The 18,329-nt window shown below is 43.4% G+C and overlaps 1 protein-coding gene across 5 annotated transcripts in view; it reads left to right on the top strand.

Moving 5' to 3' along the window:
- Nucleotides 1-17,950, top strand: part of Katnal1 (katanin catalytic subunit A1 like 1) — a 58,510-nt gene extending 40,560 nt beyond the window's left edge. For 3 of the 5 annotated variants that reach the window (XM_031338789.1, XM_031338793.1, XM_031338792.1), the window contains exons 9-11: nt 1,106-1,240; nt 11,191-11,317; nt 13,418-17,950. In XM_031338789.1, the coding sequence (XP_031194649.1) occupies nt 1,106-1,240; nt 11,191-11,317; nt 13,418-13,616 (461 nt within the window). In that variant the 3' untranslated portion in view covers nt 13,617-17,950. The remainder of the gene's footprint in view (nt 1-1,105; nt 1,241-11,190; nt 11,318-13,417) is intronic. The other 2 variants (XM_031338791.1, XM_031338790.1) reach the window with 1 other exon arrangement.
- Nucleotides 17,951-18,329: the final 379 nt, after the last annotated feature.

Below are 18,329 nucleotides of genomic sequence, written 5' to 3'. Positions count from 1 at the left end.
GGAGCATCTTTTGGGTATATGCCCAGGAGTAGTATAGCTGGGTCCTCCGGTAGAACTATGTCCAATTTAGGATGGGAACTTAACATCACATGGCACACAATGCCAGGCTTTTAGAGACTAACAGTTAGAGTGTGGGGCAGGACACCCAGCTCTCAGTCAGTCCAGTTCCAGTGTCTGATTATATAAGAAAGGAAGGAATATGTTTTATTTGGGAGCAAAGCATAACAGAAAACATTAGATATTTAAAATTGTGGCCAGGGCATAACTGAATACATATTCAGCTAGCAGGGCTTCATTTAACATTACTTATGGCTGTTGGAGAAATTTATACCTCATAAGAATGATTTAAGAAGACATTTAGTAATGACTTATTTATTATACATGTTGAACTGTATTGCTCAAAATCTACTACTTTGATAAACAATCATGTTTGTGAGCTTATGTATGAAATGACATTTCACTGTGCATTGCCCTGAGACAATTGTGCACCTTCAAAGTTTTTGTTGTTGTTCTTTTGTTATTGTTTTTGTTTTGAGACAGATTCTCTCTATTTTGTAGATCTTGCAGACTTTGAACTTTCTACATAGACCAGGCTGGCCTTGAACTCACATAGATTCATCTGCCTCTGCCTTCCAGGTGCTGGGATTAAAAATGTGTACTTCCATGCTCTGATAAAAGTTTTAATTCTAAAACTGTAATTGTGAAGAGGTAGAAAATACTTCTTCTGGTCATGAAACACTATGTAGTGTTTCAGCTCTTCTTGAGAAAGCTAACTAGATTACCCCCCGCCCCCAGATAAATCAGAAAAGAGGCAGTTTACAGGGAAGACAGGAAAGATTAAGTGGACCCAGACTCTGAGTCTTCAGAAGCAAAATGCATGGCTTTCTTACAGAAAGATTGCAGAGATCCCTGCCCTGGGTTGTTGGATTCTTCGGCTCTGTGTTGATGTGAGGTTTGCCGCGCTATTGAAGTCAGAGATGGTGATGTTGCCTCATGGAGGCCCCACCAAGAGCTGTGGCTAACACTTAGAGGTACTTGCTGAGGAAAAGGATTTCAGTGGCCATCACCATGACACCGACAGCCTTTCCCTGCTTCCTGTGCCTAGGAGTTGGAGGAGCCTTAGAAAACGATGACCCATCCAAAATGGTGATGGTCCTGGCTGCTACGAACTTCCCATGGGACATCGATGAAGCTTTGCGCAGGAGGCTAGAGAAAAGGATCTACATCCCTCTACCGACAGGTATGATGCTTTCCCTTTACTGGATTTGGAAATTCTTGTCATTTCCTGTTAACCCTTTTCTATTATTTAAATCTGTGTGCTTGGTTCTTTGTCTGAAGCCCTCCATGGTGTTAGGAGGCCAGTCTGAGTGATGGAAATAGAAGCCACATGATGTCCTCTGCATCTCAGGGAAACCCAGCTTCAGAGCAGTATTTGTGCTGACAAGTTTGGCACCACTTGAGTCCTTACTTTTAAAAATTGGGCTTCACTAACCCTTACTTAAATATTTTTAAAAAGTTGTCTTAGGTGCTTTGAAAAGTGATTTCTTCTTGAATGTTGAAGTTTTCTTAAGCTGTTTTTATCTTTTTTTCCTTTGAGATAAATGTCTATGTAATGAAAGGTGTATATCCTAAGTGTATCATGGGATGAGTTCTTTGACCTGTGTTGTCAGGTTGAGTTGGTATCCTAGGCATGATGTGGGAACTTTGTTACCCCAGAAGGCCTGTGTGCCTAGCACTTCACCCAGCTCTCCATTTCTGGTCCTCCATCACCACAGACCCACTTCTCTCTTGCTAAGCTTTGTATACATAGGATCAGGACAGCATACAGTCACTGGGGATGCTCTTCCTGCACACTGCCTTTGAGATCAGCATATGCGACTGTTCTGCCATCAGTTTCCTCTCTGTGTGATGGAGCTGCCAGGTGTTGGTTCCCCTGTTGATGGGCACAGGAGTGGCTTCTACTTTCTGGCTATTGTTATTATTTTTATGGGTGACTGTTTTTAGGTCTTTGGGATTATATGAATAGGATAGATCAGTCAGTCAGAGGGGAGGTATATGTTCAACTTTATAAGACTGATGCTGTGCCCACCTATATTTAGGTTTATAAGAAATACCCAAACCTGAGTGGTCGTACTGTGTTATATTGTCACCGTCACTATCACCATCAATAAATGGAAGGCCAGCTCTGCTGTAGCCTGGCCTATGGCAGCTGCCACCAATGCTTCTGTTATTTGCTCTGGTCTGTGTGAAATAGAGTCTCACTATGTCAGTCTGTGTTCTCTGATGACTTAAAATATTGAGCATCTTTTTATGAGCTTATGAAGTATTTCCTCCCATTTTATAATTTTAATATTTTATTCACACTTTATATAAATTCTCTTTACATTCATTTTTATATTTTTTCTTCCAGTTTGTAGTTTGCTTTTCAGTTTTCTTAAAGTTATTTCTTGATAGCCAGAGTATTTTAATTTGGTAAAGACCTTATGTCAAGTTTTTTTGTATTTTTTTTTTTTTTTTTTTTTATTAATAGGGCTTCCTGTATCTTAGGAAATGTTTGCTTGCCCCCAGGCTGCAAAGTTTTCTTCTTCTGTTTTCTTTTAGAAACTATATTTAGCTCTGTGGTTCTCCTTGAGTTAATTGTATGTGTAGGTTGGCTTTTATTTCTTCCATGTGTATATTCTGTTCTAGTACCATTGAAAGGAATTTTCTCAATTTAATAAAAATCTTAAAAACTGTCATCTTGGAGAGTGTACTCTTGACAGTAATGGAATTGAATTAGGAATCAGGAAGATATTTAGATTACCCCAATATCTTACTACTAAACAAGTTAACTCTGAATAACAAAAGGGCCTAAGAAAATTGGAAAAATAGAAAATATTTTTATCTTGGTAGAAAAATGTGTCACACTATTGTGATATGAAGGTGACATAGTTTTTTAAGGTCTGTAAACATGTACATTAAAGAGGAATGTTTGAAGCCTGGAGAGATGACTCAGCAGTTAAGAGCATTGACTGCTCTTCCAGAGGTCCTGAGTTCAATTCCCAGCAACCACATGGTGGATCACAACCATGTGTAATGGGATCTGATGCCCTCTTCTGGTGTGTCTGAAGACAGCTACAGTGTAGTCATATACATAAAATAAGAAAAAAATCTCAAAGAAAAAAGGAAGGCTTGAGTTGATACTATTTTAGCCTGTGAAATAGAACTTAGCCTCAGTATGTTGAGAAAATAAAAATGTTAAGTGAAATATGAGATAGGATATTAACAAGGCAAATATTTGGATTTTTAAAAAAATCTCTAGAGGAATAATCAAAAACAGCAGATAAATTATCAATGTTAGAATAAGGAGTCACCACAGCAGATGGTACAGACTAACTCTAGATTTTATCAACTGAGTGAAAGTAGAATTTCTGTACATTTTCTCCATTGTGTGTCTCTGGACATGTATGCAGTGTAGACCATGTAAGTCATCATGGGTGAAAAATTCACAGCTGTTAACATTTGCATTTAAAAAAGAAGATGGTCCTCTGTTTTCTACTTTCAGAAAATGAGGAGGTTAAACTCATAGAGTAAGCTCTACCTGTGCCACAGTCTAGTGAGGCAGAGATTGGTACCCTGGACAGTTTTCCTGAATGCCAGACATTAGACACAGTTAGACCCATGTTCCCCTCTTCTTTGCCCTCCCATGGAGCTGTGTGAGCTTTTCCAAGGTGCCATTGGCTTCTGGTCCTGAAGCTCCTGGGACTTTCTGGTGTTGGTGGCCCTCAGAATACAGCATGCTGATTGCTCCATGGTGCTCAGCCTGGGCTGGCAGAGTCGAGTCCTTCGGCAGGGCTGTGGGAAGCTGGAGTGTGAGGAGCACACATCCCTCTTGTCATTCCCTCCAAGGGGAAGCTCCAGGTTGGCCTTTCTTCCTGGTCTCTAGGAGCTGTGTTAGCTTGGGGAAGAACCGACTGCTGTAGCAAACAGCTATTTTTACCATTTCCACACAGTGCACAAAAATGAGCATGTCTACTTCCGGGACTGCTACTAGCTTCTGCACTTTTCATGTGGCTTCCGAGCCATCCTGAGGTTAAGCCGCTGTCTCCCTATCATCAGAGGAACCTCAGCTAGGGTTTCTTATTTACTGTGCTGCCACCACTCTCAGCCTGATTTTAATGTGATGTCATCTGTCATTGTCCCCTTGTGTGTTGAGATGTGTCTTTCTGCCTCTGGTTAATTCTCTGTTTTTAAGTCAGTTTTACTGAGAATTAATTTAGATACAATAAACCTTATCCCCTTTAAGAGTCTGATATATGGCAGCTGTATGTCACTGTGAGACCACATACCAAGAAGCAATGCACCTTTCCTCCAGAAAAGGCTTCGTGAGCCCTTCCCAGTCCACCGTCCTTCTTCCCCACTGAGCTGACTTGCCGCTTTTGTTGTTTCACTGTGTGAACATGTCACAGGCTGTTTCTCCATTCCCTATTGGTTGATACTAAAATCTTTCTACACTGAGGCCATTTCAGACAAACTGACAGTTGGCTGTTTGGTGGCCGATGCGCTACTGTGTCCAGCATAAATGCTGAGCAGTGACAATGGTGACATGTTTGTCTGTAGGAATGGGCTGGTCACTGTCCTCCCGCTGTATTTAAGATGGTACTCTATGTATTGCAGTAGCTGACCATAACATGCAGTTCCCTTTTCTTTATCCTGCATGTGTGTTGGATGTCTTGGTCTTACTGTCACCGTCACTGGCATGCTAGCCATTTCCTCTAACCTTTTCTTCTGATAGGTTCCATCCGTCTTTGTCCACTGACCCTTTCCTCTCCCATCTCTTTTCTGCTTTATATCTGTCATGTGAGTATCCATTTTAGGTGTGTTTTGCAGACCTGTCATTTCCAGTTGTTAAATAGTTGGTGGCCTTGCTGGGATGCCTCCCTGTTGTCTTGTCCACTTGTCTCTCTTCCCTTTAACTCCTGCAGTTCTTTCCCTGTGTTGGTCGTGTGACCTGTGTCTCAGAACAGGGTGGCAGAAGTGATGCTAAGGACTTCTAAACCTAGATCGAGGAAGGATAGTTTCTGCAGGAAGTCCTTCTCATGAGGCCCAGGCAGCCATGACATGAGGTTACTCAGGCAGTCATGGGGAAGCCCACATAGGAACTGAAGACTTCTACTAACTGCTACCATCTTGCCAGTCATAGAAATGAGCTGCTTCTAGATTGACTAGTCTAGGCCTGTAGTACAACCTCATGAGATACTTTCTGTCCTATTTAGCTTTAACTGTCTACTTGACACAGCCTAGAGTCACCCAAGAAGGGAGTCTCAATGGATTGCCTGCATCAGATTGGCCTGTGAGCATGTCTACGGGGAGTTGTCTTGATTGTTAGTTGATGTAGGTGGGGCCAGACTATTGTGGGTAGCACCTTTCCAATGCGGTTGGGCCTGGGCTATGTCAGAAAGCCGGCTAAGTATGAGTGTGAGCCAGCAAGCAGCATTTTTCCATGTTTCTGCTGTAGCTCCTAGCTATGAGCGAGTTCCCTGGTTGAAGGTAATGCTGTGTTGAGTACTGAGCGGTCCTGCCTTTGCTCTCCTGTTTAAGGTCCCACTCTGACATCCCTCAGTGATAAACTGTGACCAAGTCAGCCTGTCCTTCAAATAAGTCACTTTGGGTAAGAATATCACAGCAACAGAAGGACACTAGGATATGTTCTAGGTTGGACAAAAAACCAATAGAGTGTGCCTGCCTGTCTGCTTCTCTGTCTGTGTGTTGATGGTGGGTGTGGGAAGAAGGAGTGAGAGAGAAGAGGAGAAAGATATGTATTGATGGATGGAATAATTCAGGGTAAGGCTCAGGGAATCACAGAGGCTGACAAGTCCACAGCGTGCAGGGTAAGCTGCCAGGGTAGAGACACAGATAAAGCTGATGCTACGGGCACTTAAGACAGAAACCTGTCTGCCTCCAGGCTCCCATTTTGTGGGTGAGGCCAGTGTTTTAACTGTCCAAGCCTTCAGCTGAAGAGGTGAGGCCCAGCCACACCGTGGAGCAGGTGCTTTGCCACCCTCAAAGTCACCAACTTAAATGTTTCCCTCCAGAATAAAACTTGGCATACATTTTGGGTACTTGGTCCCAGGCAAGTTGAACATAAAAATTAGCCATCATGGACCCCAAGCCGGACAATCTAGATAAGCTTCTTCTAGATTCCTGATTCATGGAAACTGTAACATTAATACATTATTTCAAGCCTTTGTATTTCAGTTTAATGTTTACTTAAAACTAGATTGCCACTTCTTACTTTATGTTAGCCATTCCAACCTTTAGACAACCCTGTTTCTATTCACTGTTTTTTAGTTTTCTTGATTTATATGCATTTTCCTGTTTCTTAATACACCACATGGTTCATATCACATGCTTTGTATTGTAGCACGTCTGGGTATTGCTTTCCCATAAAGGGTGTTCCTGCTGGTACTCAGAGGCAAAACCAAGAAAAACTCATCTTAAAATTCTTGGGGCTGGAAAGATGGCCAGTGGTTTAAGAGCACTGGCTGCCTTTTGAGAGAGCCCTGGATTGATTCCCAGTACTAGCACGGTAGCTCACATTCATCTATAACTTGAGTCCCAGGGGATTCAAAGCCATCTTCTGGCCTCTGCAGGCATTGCACACACAGGGTCATAGCCATACAAGCAGGTAAACACCAAGACATGAAAATATTTGGCCTTGTGACTTTGCCTAAGATTATAGTTGTTTACCATAGGAGGGCTGGTTGGGTGTCAGTTGTCTCTCCATGGGTAGACAGGGAAGCCTTGCCTATGAATTTTGAAACTGTACTTTTATATTACTTGATCTCTCCTGTGACTTGGCCTCCAGGCTAGCTAACATAATTAATTGGTAGAATTTCATCTCACAGGCCCTGCTGTATGTCACCTGCCCTGACTGTCACTTTTATTCTGTTACTTTTGGTAATCTTATGACTTAAACACATTTCTTTTTCTTACAGTAGGGCTTAATTACTGGTTGAGCTTATGAGACAATCTTACCTAGGGCAGTGGCTGAAGGGACTTCACTCAGAGGATCAGCCATCATGACTGCCAGGCTATGTCTGCATCAGTGACCTGACCGTGTTTGTCCCAAAGGCCCTCAGGCTCATTTCCATCTCTAGAACCCAAGGGCAAAGAGTTCCGAGGTGTGTCCTTCCTTCCTTCCTTCTTTCCTTCCTTCCTTCCTTCCTTCCTTCCTTCCTTCTTTCCTTTTCTCCCTCCCTCCCTCCCTCCCTCCCTCCTTCCCTCCCTCCTTCCTTCCTTCTTTCCTTCTTTCTTTCTTTTTTTTCAAGCATTGGAAAATGCTTGCCTGTTATTTCTCCACCATGACTACTCACGCTGTATTGTCTCATTCGGCTGTGTGTTCGTGAACTTGGGGCCAAATCATTTATTAGCTTTCTCTGTTTATTCAATAATTGGCAAGTCAAATGCTCTTGTCCCCACTTCTAGGAAAGAGACAAGACATCCTCGGAACTCAGCAGTCCCCAGAGTGTCCTCCCAAGCACACTCCCTCCCAGGCCCACTGCTAACCGCTGTTGTTCCTTTTATAAAAATGATTTATTGTTTTTCCTCGTAATTGTATCACTTAATAATATATTTCCAAACAGTTTCATTTCTTTTGCAATTTTACATAAATTCAGTCACAGAACAGTGTCTGTTCGTCTGCTGCTTTTGCTCAGCATGTTTCCGCATAAAGATGTAGTTCCATTCTGGAGCCGTGTGCCATTCTTCTGTGTTCATTTTTTAGTGTGCTATTACAAGCACCATAGCCTAGTTATATTAAACAACAGAGATCATTTGCTCACGGTTCTCTAAGTCACAAAGTCCAAGACGAAGGTGTCATGGAACCCAGGTGTGGGGTGCATGCTGTGGTAGGAGATCTCTCTCACATATAAATGTTGGCGATACAAAAAAAAAAAAAAAAAAAAAAAAAAAAAAAAGACCTGTTATTTAGCGATGAGATAATGGAGAAGAGGAAGCTCTGTTTAAAGCCATCTTCACCACAAAGCTGGTTCTGCATGCTGGGAAGGAGTGACAAAGGAGAGAAGAACCCAGGGAGGAACATGAGCATTCCTGGGCACAGGCAGAGGTCCTACAGGGCCACAGGTGCCGCCTCTCCTCATTCCTTTGGTGGCCATTGTAGCTGGTAGGGGGCTTTACCTTGAAGGGGAATGAGAGACCAGGCACATCTCTGTCAGATTAACCCTGGACTAGAGGACAATATAGTTCTCTAATACCTAACCTATCTAGATGCAGGGTGAATAGAGGATAAGCCAGCCTGGATGTCAGACATAGGACGAAGGGACAGATGCCAGGCCTTCTCATCCTGTCCTAGGCATGGGACATCTGTAGACCCAGGGGAAGACCATGTTTCCTTCTAAAATGGCTGCCCAGGCTCTAGGAAGGGAGCTGAAGCCACTGTTTATAGTCGAGCTGTGGTACCTGTCTTCTCCAGCAAGGCTGCGAGGGAAGCCACTAACAGTGTAGACTAGCTGTGTGTCCTTCAGAGTTTGCGAGGGAAGTCACTAACAGTGTAGACTAGCTGTGTGTCCTTCAGAGTTTGTGAGGGAAATCACTAACAGTGTAGACTAGCTGTGTGTCCTTCAGAGTTTGCGAGGGAAGTCACTAACAGTGTAGACTAGCTGTGTGTCCTTCAGAGTTTGCGAGGGAAGTCACTAACAGTGTAGACTAGCTGTGTGTCCTTCAGAGTTAATGCTGTTAAGTCACCTGTGCAAGTGAGGAAAAGGGGATTTTTGTTCTATCCTTAGAATCAAGGCTGTGTAGACGTCTTTCACTCCGAGACCCTTCTCTTTTTCTGGTAGTTGTCATCTTCCTCTGGTATCCACGGGTGACCTCCCTCCTGAGTACTTCTGTGCCCTAAATGCTCTGTAAGAATACCAGTTACATTGGGTTAGGGCAGAGTCACATGACCTCATTGTTTCCTTTAAGAAAACCTGTCACCAAGAGCAGTCAAACTCCAAAGGACTTGGAGTTAGAACTTGAGCATAAGAATATTTGAGGACATGGTTCTTGTGATAATAGGAGTCCCTAATTCAAGCATGTTCTGCATGGCAAGCTCTTCCCTTGTGCTTCCATTGTGTGTGTGGTGTGCGCATAGCCACATGAATGTGATCGTGTGTGTGTGTGTGTGTGTGTGTGTGTGTGTGTGTGTGTGTGTGTGTGTGATTGCTATGCACATGCCTCTGGAGGCCAGAGGTCAGTGTTGGGTGTCGTCCTCTGTCCCCCTCCTCATTTTTTGGGACAGGGTCTCTCACTCAGTTGGAGCTCATTGACTGACTAGACTAGCTGGCCAGTGAGCCCTCAGGACCCATGTCTGCCTCCTAGCTCAGGGGTCACAGTTCATGCTGCCCCTCCCAGACTGTGATGTGGGATCCAAACTCGGGTCCTCATGCTTTCATGGTGAGTGGTTTATCTGCTGAGCTGTCCCTGCAGCCCCAGCACACTCCTCTAGAAAAATCTGTGTCTTAAGAGTTCTCCCTGAGATCATTAACTGTTTTCCTAGTTATTTCCTGAAATAATATAATATAATAATTTCATATTTATTTTACTTGTAATGCATTGGCACTGATTTTTGCATATAGTATGGGGAAAACCGGGTTTCATTTTCCCTGAGCACTGGTTTGCTTTTCTTCATTGCCCAACCCACCTGTCATCACCCACCTCACTCCCATTTCTTTCCCACTGATCTGTTCATCTCCAGAGAGTCCCATCGGCAGGCAGGATGCTGTTGCTCTGTAGGCCATCGGAAAAATTGTCAGCAGCAACTCTCCCCACCTTGCTGCTTGGTCTTCCATAGCATCTTGGGTCATACCACTTTGTATGAAGACCTCTTCAGACTTTTTATTTAAATGCTTTGATATTAGGAATTGGGGGGAGGATTGTAAGTATCATGAAAGATAAAATAAATATAAAGGGATACGGGGGACTCTAATTAGACAATGCTGAGGTGTGGTGTGAACATAAGCCATGATGGGGTAGATGCCAGGAAGCCAGTGGACAGGGGCACTGCACTTTGAATTGTGTTTCAGGTATTTACCGAGGCCCTGCTGTTATATGCCCTGGATGTATTTATTCTTCGGAAATGCATGCTAATGACGTGTAGGTATAATGTTACCTGCAGCCAGCCCTCAATTCACATGTTTGTGTGTGTGTGTGTGTGTGTGTGTGTGTATGGGGGGTGGGAATTAGGGAGCTGGAGTGGTACTGTTAACCCCCAGTGAATGGTGAAGAGATGTAATGTAAAGGTTTTTTTTTCCTATACATTTAAATTTTCTTAAAATAATAGTTGAGGAAATTTAACTTCTTTTGTATCTTCGGGGAGACCCAGGTAAACCTGTCATAGCCTATCATAATGTTTTGTTCAAGCAGGACTACCTCAAACTACAGCAATGAGATGCCAAGGGGCTCAGCACTGAGCCGTGTCCACACCATGGGAGGAAACCATGCTGGCACCAAGTGCCATGGACTAGTGCTATAAGTAGAAGCTTCACCTGAGAACAGTTTATGCTCACTGCTATGTCTTAGAAACTTTTCTGAATCATGGACAAGAGCTACTTAAATTTGTCATCCTAACATTTGAACAGGGTTATTCTGAGAAGTTATACTCCATTCTGTCTCTTTTGATAAACAAGACCAAATAGTTTTTCTATTTTACAAGTAATTCTATGTGCATAGGTATTTTGCCAGTGTGTATTAGAACCACATGCATGCATTTTGTATGTAGGCCAGAAGAGGGCGTAGGATCCCCTGGAACTGGAGTTACAGATGGTGTGAGCCACACATGGGTACTCGGAATTGAACTCAGGTCCTCTGCAAGAGCAGCCAGTGCTCTTGGCAGCTGAGCTGCCTTGGCATCCCTCAGATGTTTTTACTTAGAAGCAGTTCCTGTGCTTGAAAACAGTGTTAATCTTCCGTAGAGAGCTCAGAGCTGTGGTCCTCACAGCAGGCATCTGGCCTCTATAAGGGTAGTTAAGTCCCATCACATTTCAGTGACCACATATAGAAAGTAGAGAGACTGCATTGTATGGCAAATAGAAGTCCTGGGGCCTTCTCCATCTCTTCTTTACACTGTTTTCCTTTTCTGGATGTTAAAATGGGGTCCCTCAGCAAAAGGAGCAGTAAGTTTACATGAGGCATTTCATCTTCCAACAGCAAAAGGAAGAGCGGAGCTCCTGAAGATCAGCCTTCGGGAGGTGGACCTGGACCCTGACATCCACCTGGAGGACATCGCGGACAAGACTGAGGGCTACTCGGGTGCTGACATAACTAACATTTGCAGGTGTGTCTTGGTGACCTGTGGCTGAGCCCACATGTTAGTTTAGGTGTGCAGGACAGCTGGTCTTAAAGTCAGTGGCGTTAGCCCAAACCCTGAAGGCAGTACCCTGTTTCCTGGAGGTTTGTACTTTTTTTTTCTTTAAAAAAATTTTTTTTGAGATTATAATATAATTACTACACCATTCTCCCTTCCCTTTCCTTCCACCAACCTGATTGCCTAAACATGAACAACAACAGCCATGCTAACACCCAGGAGGCCAAGCTCAGGAGGCCTCAGCCCTAGACAGAGAACAGCAGGCAGTAAGGAGTACTGAGAGCAGAGAGACGGTCTTCCTAAGCACAGGGCACAAATGATCAACCCTAAAACATACACAGCATAATATCGTACAGATTCCCTTAATATACACCTTGATTGTTTTACAGACACATACAGAAGACTTTTGCTTTCTCTTGCTCAATTCTTAATACCAGGTCCTCTGTTGCCCAGTCTGTAAATTCATGCTCCTCCTGCCTGTGTCTCAGAAATGCTAGGACTGCAGACACCCTTTTAGGGTATTGGACAACAAACAGGGGATGCTTGCAAGTGCTGGGCAAGTGCTCCACCAGTGAGCTCGATTCCTGTTCCTCATACAGACTTTTGGTTGTTCTAAGAAACACTATGTCTTACTTGGCGGCAGCAGCTGAGCAACCCCTAGCTAATCACCTTTAGCTTTCCGCACTATGGAAGCAATAGTATGTAGCTTTGTTGGGCAAATTTGGACCACATGAGGATAAACGAAGTTGATTGGTTTCATCGATGGAAGAGATACAGTTTTCAGTTTCCTTCCACTTTAAGAACTTCATGATTTAAGATACATCACTGGAAAAAGAGAACTTTTAGTTCTAATATGGAGACGTCTGCATACTTGGGCTCCGAGCTTTCCCTTAAAGCTTTAGCATCTGTTTTCTGCTAGTGTTTTTTGTGGGTGCATTTGAGTCTAGAGGCTCATGCTCACTATAGTTTCCAGTCTCTGTAGTAAAACACTGGCAGACATGAAGGTGTGGCTGGCTTGTCTTTCCTGGTAGGTCTTGATGAGAACTCAGCCATTTCCTCTAAAGCTTTGTATTTATTTACAGTTGGTCAGGAGAAACATCCCACAGACTTCCCCTGAGGTAACTAGCATGTGGAGATGCTCACACCCTACCTTTACTCCATTTGCTGAGGCTGTACACTGACTCATTGGTTGTAGACTTGAATCATTTAACATTAGCCAGATGTTCATTCCAAGTGTGCAATTCTGTATTCCAAAATTGATTTCTCTTCCTAAACTTCCAGGCTATTTTTGAGGCACAGAGAAGAAAACCGGTACTAGTTGAGCTTGCCCCAGGTCTCTGTGATAAAATACACTTCTTCTATCCTGTTTTGGTGTGTGTGTGTGTGTGTGTGTGTGTGTGTGTGTGTGTGTTTGCAGGTATATGAATGCATGCAGATGCCTGTGCACATGTGTGCATGTGGAGATCAATCTTGGATGTTGTTTCTCAGGTGCTGTCCACCTGATTTTATTTATATGGTGAATTGGGGTGGGTTTCTTGTCTTTTCTTTTTTGCAGGGTTTCACTGTGTATCTCTAGCAGGCTATGTAAACCAAGTCATACCCCAAATCATAGAGGTCTGCCTGCTTCTACCTTCTGGTTACTGGACCAAGTGTGTGTACCACCATCCCTGGCCTCACCCTGGTTTTGGAGACAAGGTCTCTCAATGGCCTTAGGCTTGCCAAGTAGGCTAGGCTAGCTGGCCAAGAGGCTAGCTACAATGACAATGACAAGCATGTGCTAATATACCCAGCATTTTGGAGGGTTTGGGAATTGAACCCCTGGTTCTCGTGTTTAGATAGCCAGCACTATTCCAACTGAGCCATCTCCCTAGCTTTTACATCTGTTTTGAACCTCTTCTGAAACTTCTGGATGTGACTGGAGACTTCTAAGTGGCATCATGAAAGCACATATAGCATAGTCCTCAGAATGTTTGTGTAACTTTGTAATAGAGTATTTGTGGTAACTGTAGCAGTCCAAGTGTTGAGAGCAGGTGCACGAATGGCTGCTGACTGCTTGGCCTGTGATTTCAGGGACGCTTCTTTGATGGCAATGAGGCGGCGCATCAATGGCTTGAGTCCAGAAGAGATCCGGGCCCTGTCCAAGGAGGAGCTGCAGATGCCTGTCACCAGAGGGGACTTGGAGTTGGCGCTTAAAAAAATCGCCAAGTCTGTCTCAGCGGCAGACCTGGAGAAGTACGAAAAGTGGATGGTTGAGTTTGGGTCTGCGTAATTGGTCAGCTCTTCCATTTCTGGGAGTTTTCTTTATGAAATGTGAAGAAATTCCTGAAATTAAAAAAAAAAATCTGGAATTTTTAATCAGAGAAATCTTCACTTAAAGGCCAAAACAAAACAAAAATGCCTAGAGGTACAGAGAAATGTAGTTGAGAAATGAGAGGTGCTCATAGAGCCTGTTGGCTTTGGGCTACCAAACCTCATACTTGTGGTACAGGATAAGCAAGCCAGTGGCCCAGGCTGAAGGGGTGGCTCTGTGTGGGGAAGGCCTTGTTTACAAAGCATTGGCAAGGTTTTCTTGCGCACACTTGCATTGACTGTTTGGAATTGTCACTTTGAGTGGAATGATCGTGAGTTCTTCAGGAAATAATGATCTTTAAGTCTGTAGAATCTAGTACTTCCTGTTAGAGTCTGAAATGTAATTAGTATACTCACTCCTCTTAGCTTACCAGTTCCTCGTTAGCTGCTGCCTGACCTCCATCAGGGAAGAGGCTCTGACCAATGACTCCTTAGACCTTTGCCGAGTGTTCCCCTGGCCTGTAGTCTTTGTGCCAGTGCCCCTCATGCTTCCTTTGGAATGATGGGAAGAGTCTTTCTTTGTTAGCAGCAGCCTTCAGCCTTTGCAGTTTTCACTTTTACTCAGTATACTCAACTCAATATAACTATTGTTTTTTCTCACCTCCAACACTACGCTTTTGTAGAATTTGACTTTGGCGTTTAGGTCTGTAATCTGAGTTCTAAACAAGACTAGTCTCCTAGGCTAATGCAAAAGAACCTTTCCCTCTCTTCTGCATGTAAGTATACCACATGTATGTATGCAGTGCCTGAGTAGGCCAGAGGACATTGGTCCCCTGGTTCTGGAACTAGAGGGTGTGTGAGCTGTGAATCAAATCTAGGTCCCCTACAAAGGTAGCCAGTGCTCTTAATGGCTGAGCCATCCCTCCAGCTGCAGAAAACAGAATCTATGAGCTTGTGCACTCAGTGGGATTAGAGAAGACACCTGCCGTGCTCATTAAATGTGGAGTAGCCAGGAAGGAGGATCTCAGACAGGGAGCCACATGTGTGTGTGACACACTGTGCCCCGACGGTTGTTCTCTGTAATTAATTACGCCTGCCCCTTCTGGATCATCATGCAATCTATGCTTTCAAAAGTTTGTCTGATAATATCCTGAATCTCAATCCTATTTTTAAACTATATACTATATACACCTTAGAGGTACTTTAAAAACTCCTTCTATGTTGCTTAAGAAAGATATTTGACCTCTTTTCCTTACTAAAACCTATAAATGCATCATGCTCTTTTCAGGAGACATAAACCTGACTCTAAACTTGTTGGATTCATCTGGTTACTATAAATTGCCCCTTTTCTTCTGAGACAGAGTGAAGAGCTCTAGCAGGCCAGACTGGGGCAAACACAGGCCCAAGCATGGCGATCTCTAGCAGGCAGGACCAGGGCACACAGGCCCAAGCATGGCAAACATGGCACTGACGGGCTTTGCCCTTCTCGCTTCTCCTTCCACTGAGCTTAGATCTCATTCTGAAGCTTGCCACCAAGGTCTGGCCCCTTATTTGGCCACTGACTCATTCCTGAGACCAAACACCAAGGTCCAGCGATCAGAATTCAGTATTTTGACTAACCTAACTAACATACCCAACCAGATCTTAACAGCACATTCTAGCTCATTCTAAGACAGAACTCCCCCCTTTTCCTCTTAAAATTAACACTTGCAAAATGATTTACTGTTGTTTCTGTGTAATTCAGATTCAACCTTGTCTCTCTGCCTTGCTTAATAAAAGATCTCTTTGCATTTGGCTTGTGCTTGGACATAGGTGTTTGGATGTGATCTGTGCCTAACCTGGGGTCCAGAGGGGAGCATCCCATAGTACACAGGTACCATCACACAGATTATAAAATTTCAAATCAAAAGACATTTGTAATGGGACTAATTTTGAAAAATTAGACTGAGAGACTTTTTCTTCCATGAACAAACTTGCTTTTATTTATTTACTTTGAGGAAGGGTCTTACTTTGTTGCCAATGCTGGTCTTTAACTCCTGGGCCTAGCTGTTTCAGCCTCCCGTGTCACTGGAACTCTAGGTACCATGCCTGGCCTGATTGCTTAAAATAAACAATGAATGTAAAGGCTGATGTAGGAGGATCCATAGGAAATGGAAACAGCCCAAATGTTCTCCAACTGCTGAGAGGATAGTGAAAAAAAAAAAATCACACACATGCACACACACACACACACACACACACACACACAGTGTATGCAGTCTGAAGCTAGCCTGTGTAAAATAGCAAGGCCCTATCTCAAAAATCAAACAGAAAGAAACAACCCCACTCAAATATTCTTATATAAAAGAAAGGAAGGAAGGAAGGAAGAAGGAAGGAAGGAAAGGGAAAGAGAGAGAGAAAGAGAGAGAGAGAGAGAGAGAGAGAGAGAGAGAGAGAGAGAGAGAGAGAGAGAGATCTTCTCTATAAATAACCTGTCCTGGCAGCAGGAGGCATGTTACTTTGCCCACAGTAGGAATTCTTTGTCTGCTGCTGCTCTGGGTTGTAAAGCAGATGTGTTATCACAGTAGAAGTAGTTACTTCTACTTCCTTAGGAAACAGGAGCTCTGGGGTGTCAGCACAGGGACTGGTGTGTGCATGGCTATTTGACAGGAGCATCGTGGGTAGTCCTGTCATGGGCACACTGTGCTGGTCACTCTCTCTGTGTAGATGGTGGACAGAGGCTGAGTGGCTTGCCAAGCAGTGCTGGACTCTGAACCTCTGGCTGGACATTTCCTTCAACTGTCACTCCTGGCTTCTGCTACTAAAGCGTGACTGTAGCTCATAACTGGAGAGACAGCGATCTGTGGGTTTGGGGAAGAGAATATACAAAAAGGTTTTCCCCTCTGCTTTTTTTTAAACCTTTGATTGGTTTTAAAATGAGAAGTTTTAAACAATTAAACAATTTGTTTAAGCAATCAAACAATTGTTTGTTTAAACACACAATTAAAAATAAAGCGATTAAAGATCTATTTTAATGCTCCCACTTTATCATTTTTTGTGCCATAATGACACATGTAATGATGATAACCATATATGCAGGTAATATGATTACTGTGAAAGCTTTACTTTCATAATTTCTGTTTTAAAGAAAGTAAGATAATATTGGTGAGATGTCCCAGACAAATGGCCCTTTAAGGGAAGCTTCAGCTTCCTCTTTAGTCAGCTTAGAAACAGGTGACATCACAGGCCTTTCACCCATCAGTTCAATCATTCTGCAAAATGACCCAGACACATGGTCATCAGAAATACCAGACAGTGCAGGAACACCCTGCCGTGGCCTTCACAGGAGAGCCTGGGTCACAGTTCAGTCACATAGCTGTCTAACTTTCAGGTAATTAAAAAAGTGGGGTGGAGGAGAGAAATCAGCACCCAACAGCAGACAAGCAGTTACAAGGAACCCTAAAAAACTAGCAGCTGCCCAGGAGCAGAGGTGTGAGCCCAGTTTACAGTATTAATTGTTGTTCTTTATCCCTGCGTGTGTTGTGACTCAGTGGGGAGTTATTGATGGGGCTTCCTTCCTTGGATTCACTACAGGATGCCGCAGGAGTCTGCCCAGGTAACCTCTTCCTTGCCCCACTTGAGATTCCGCTCAGAGCTAGGCCTGTCATTTGCATAGTGGGTGTGGCTCTGGCCTATTAGTGTAGTCTTCTTTGGTCCCCCTACCCCCCCATAATAGTACATTTCCATTGCTCTCTTATTAAATGTAGATCACAGCTAGGGTGTGCCTCCTGCTTTGGGATAAAATGTTAGGTGGGATGCGGCCTTTTCTAAGAAAGGATCTAACTGTGACAAACGAGGGAAGAATCGGGGCTATTCCAACTTTCTAGTATCTCTGATTTGTTGCTTAATGTTTGAATGTACAATGTTTTAAATTTGTGACGCACATAATAATACTTATATGAATCTTAAGAGTCCATCACGACAGAAGAAAATAGGACCAAGTTGAAGGATGCATTGGAGCAAACTAACCCTCACGGGGACTGCTCGTCCACGCTGATCATTTCTGCAATTTATTTACCTCGTAATTACTACATGTTTACTTATTTATGTTTTTAATTTAAGCTTTTCTTACTTATTTAATTTTTGGGTCATTTGCTTTTGATATTGTTTCTTAATGTGGAAACTGGGTATTTAAAATATTAGAGCTGTATGGTAATATAGTTTTACACATTTACTTAGTAGTAATTTGAATTTTTGCTAATTTTTTTCCCTCTGAAAACTGTAGTTTTTATGGTATTTCTCATTTCAGGTGCCTTGTTAATAAAAACATATTAAGAGGATGCTATGAGATCATTACTGCTCTGCTTTTCTTGCACCTTAAGAAAACTAAAAACAAAACTTAAACCTGAATATTGGCTTAAAACTAGTGGTGTTGCTAGTGGTATGAGATTAGTAAGTTTGGCACCACATGGGGGTTGATGCAGGGACGTGTGCCTTGAACACAGGGAGAGGGGAAAGAAAGCTTGCTCACTGTGCTACCTCCGCTCCCCACCCTCCCCCCTACTCTCCCTTCCCCCTGCTCTCCACTCTCCCTGCTCTCTGCTTGCCCTTGCCCTCAGGATGGTCCCCTGCTTAGTTTTAGGCATTCCTTGCCTTGTCTCTACAGATCTGTTCTTTAAGCACTACCCTCTCTGCTGCTTTTACCTCCTCCTGT

This window comes from Mastomys coucha, unplaced genomic scaffold (assembly GCF_008632895.1).
Source record: "Mastomys coucha isolate ucsf_1 unplaced genomic scaffold, UCSF_Mcou_1 pScaffold22, whole genome shotgun sequence".
Lineage (NCBI taxonomy): Eukaryota > Metazoa > Chordata > Mammalia > Rodentia > Muridae > Mastomys > Mastomys coucha.
Note: the sequence above shows the minus strand (reverse complement) of the source record. Positions and strands in the feature narration are given on the sequence as shown.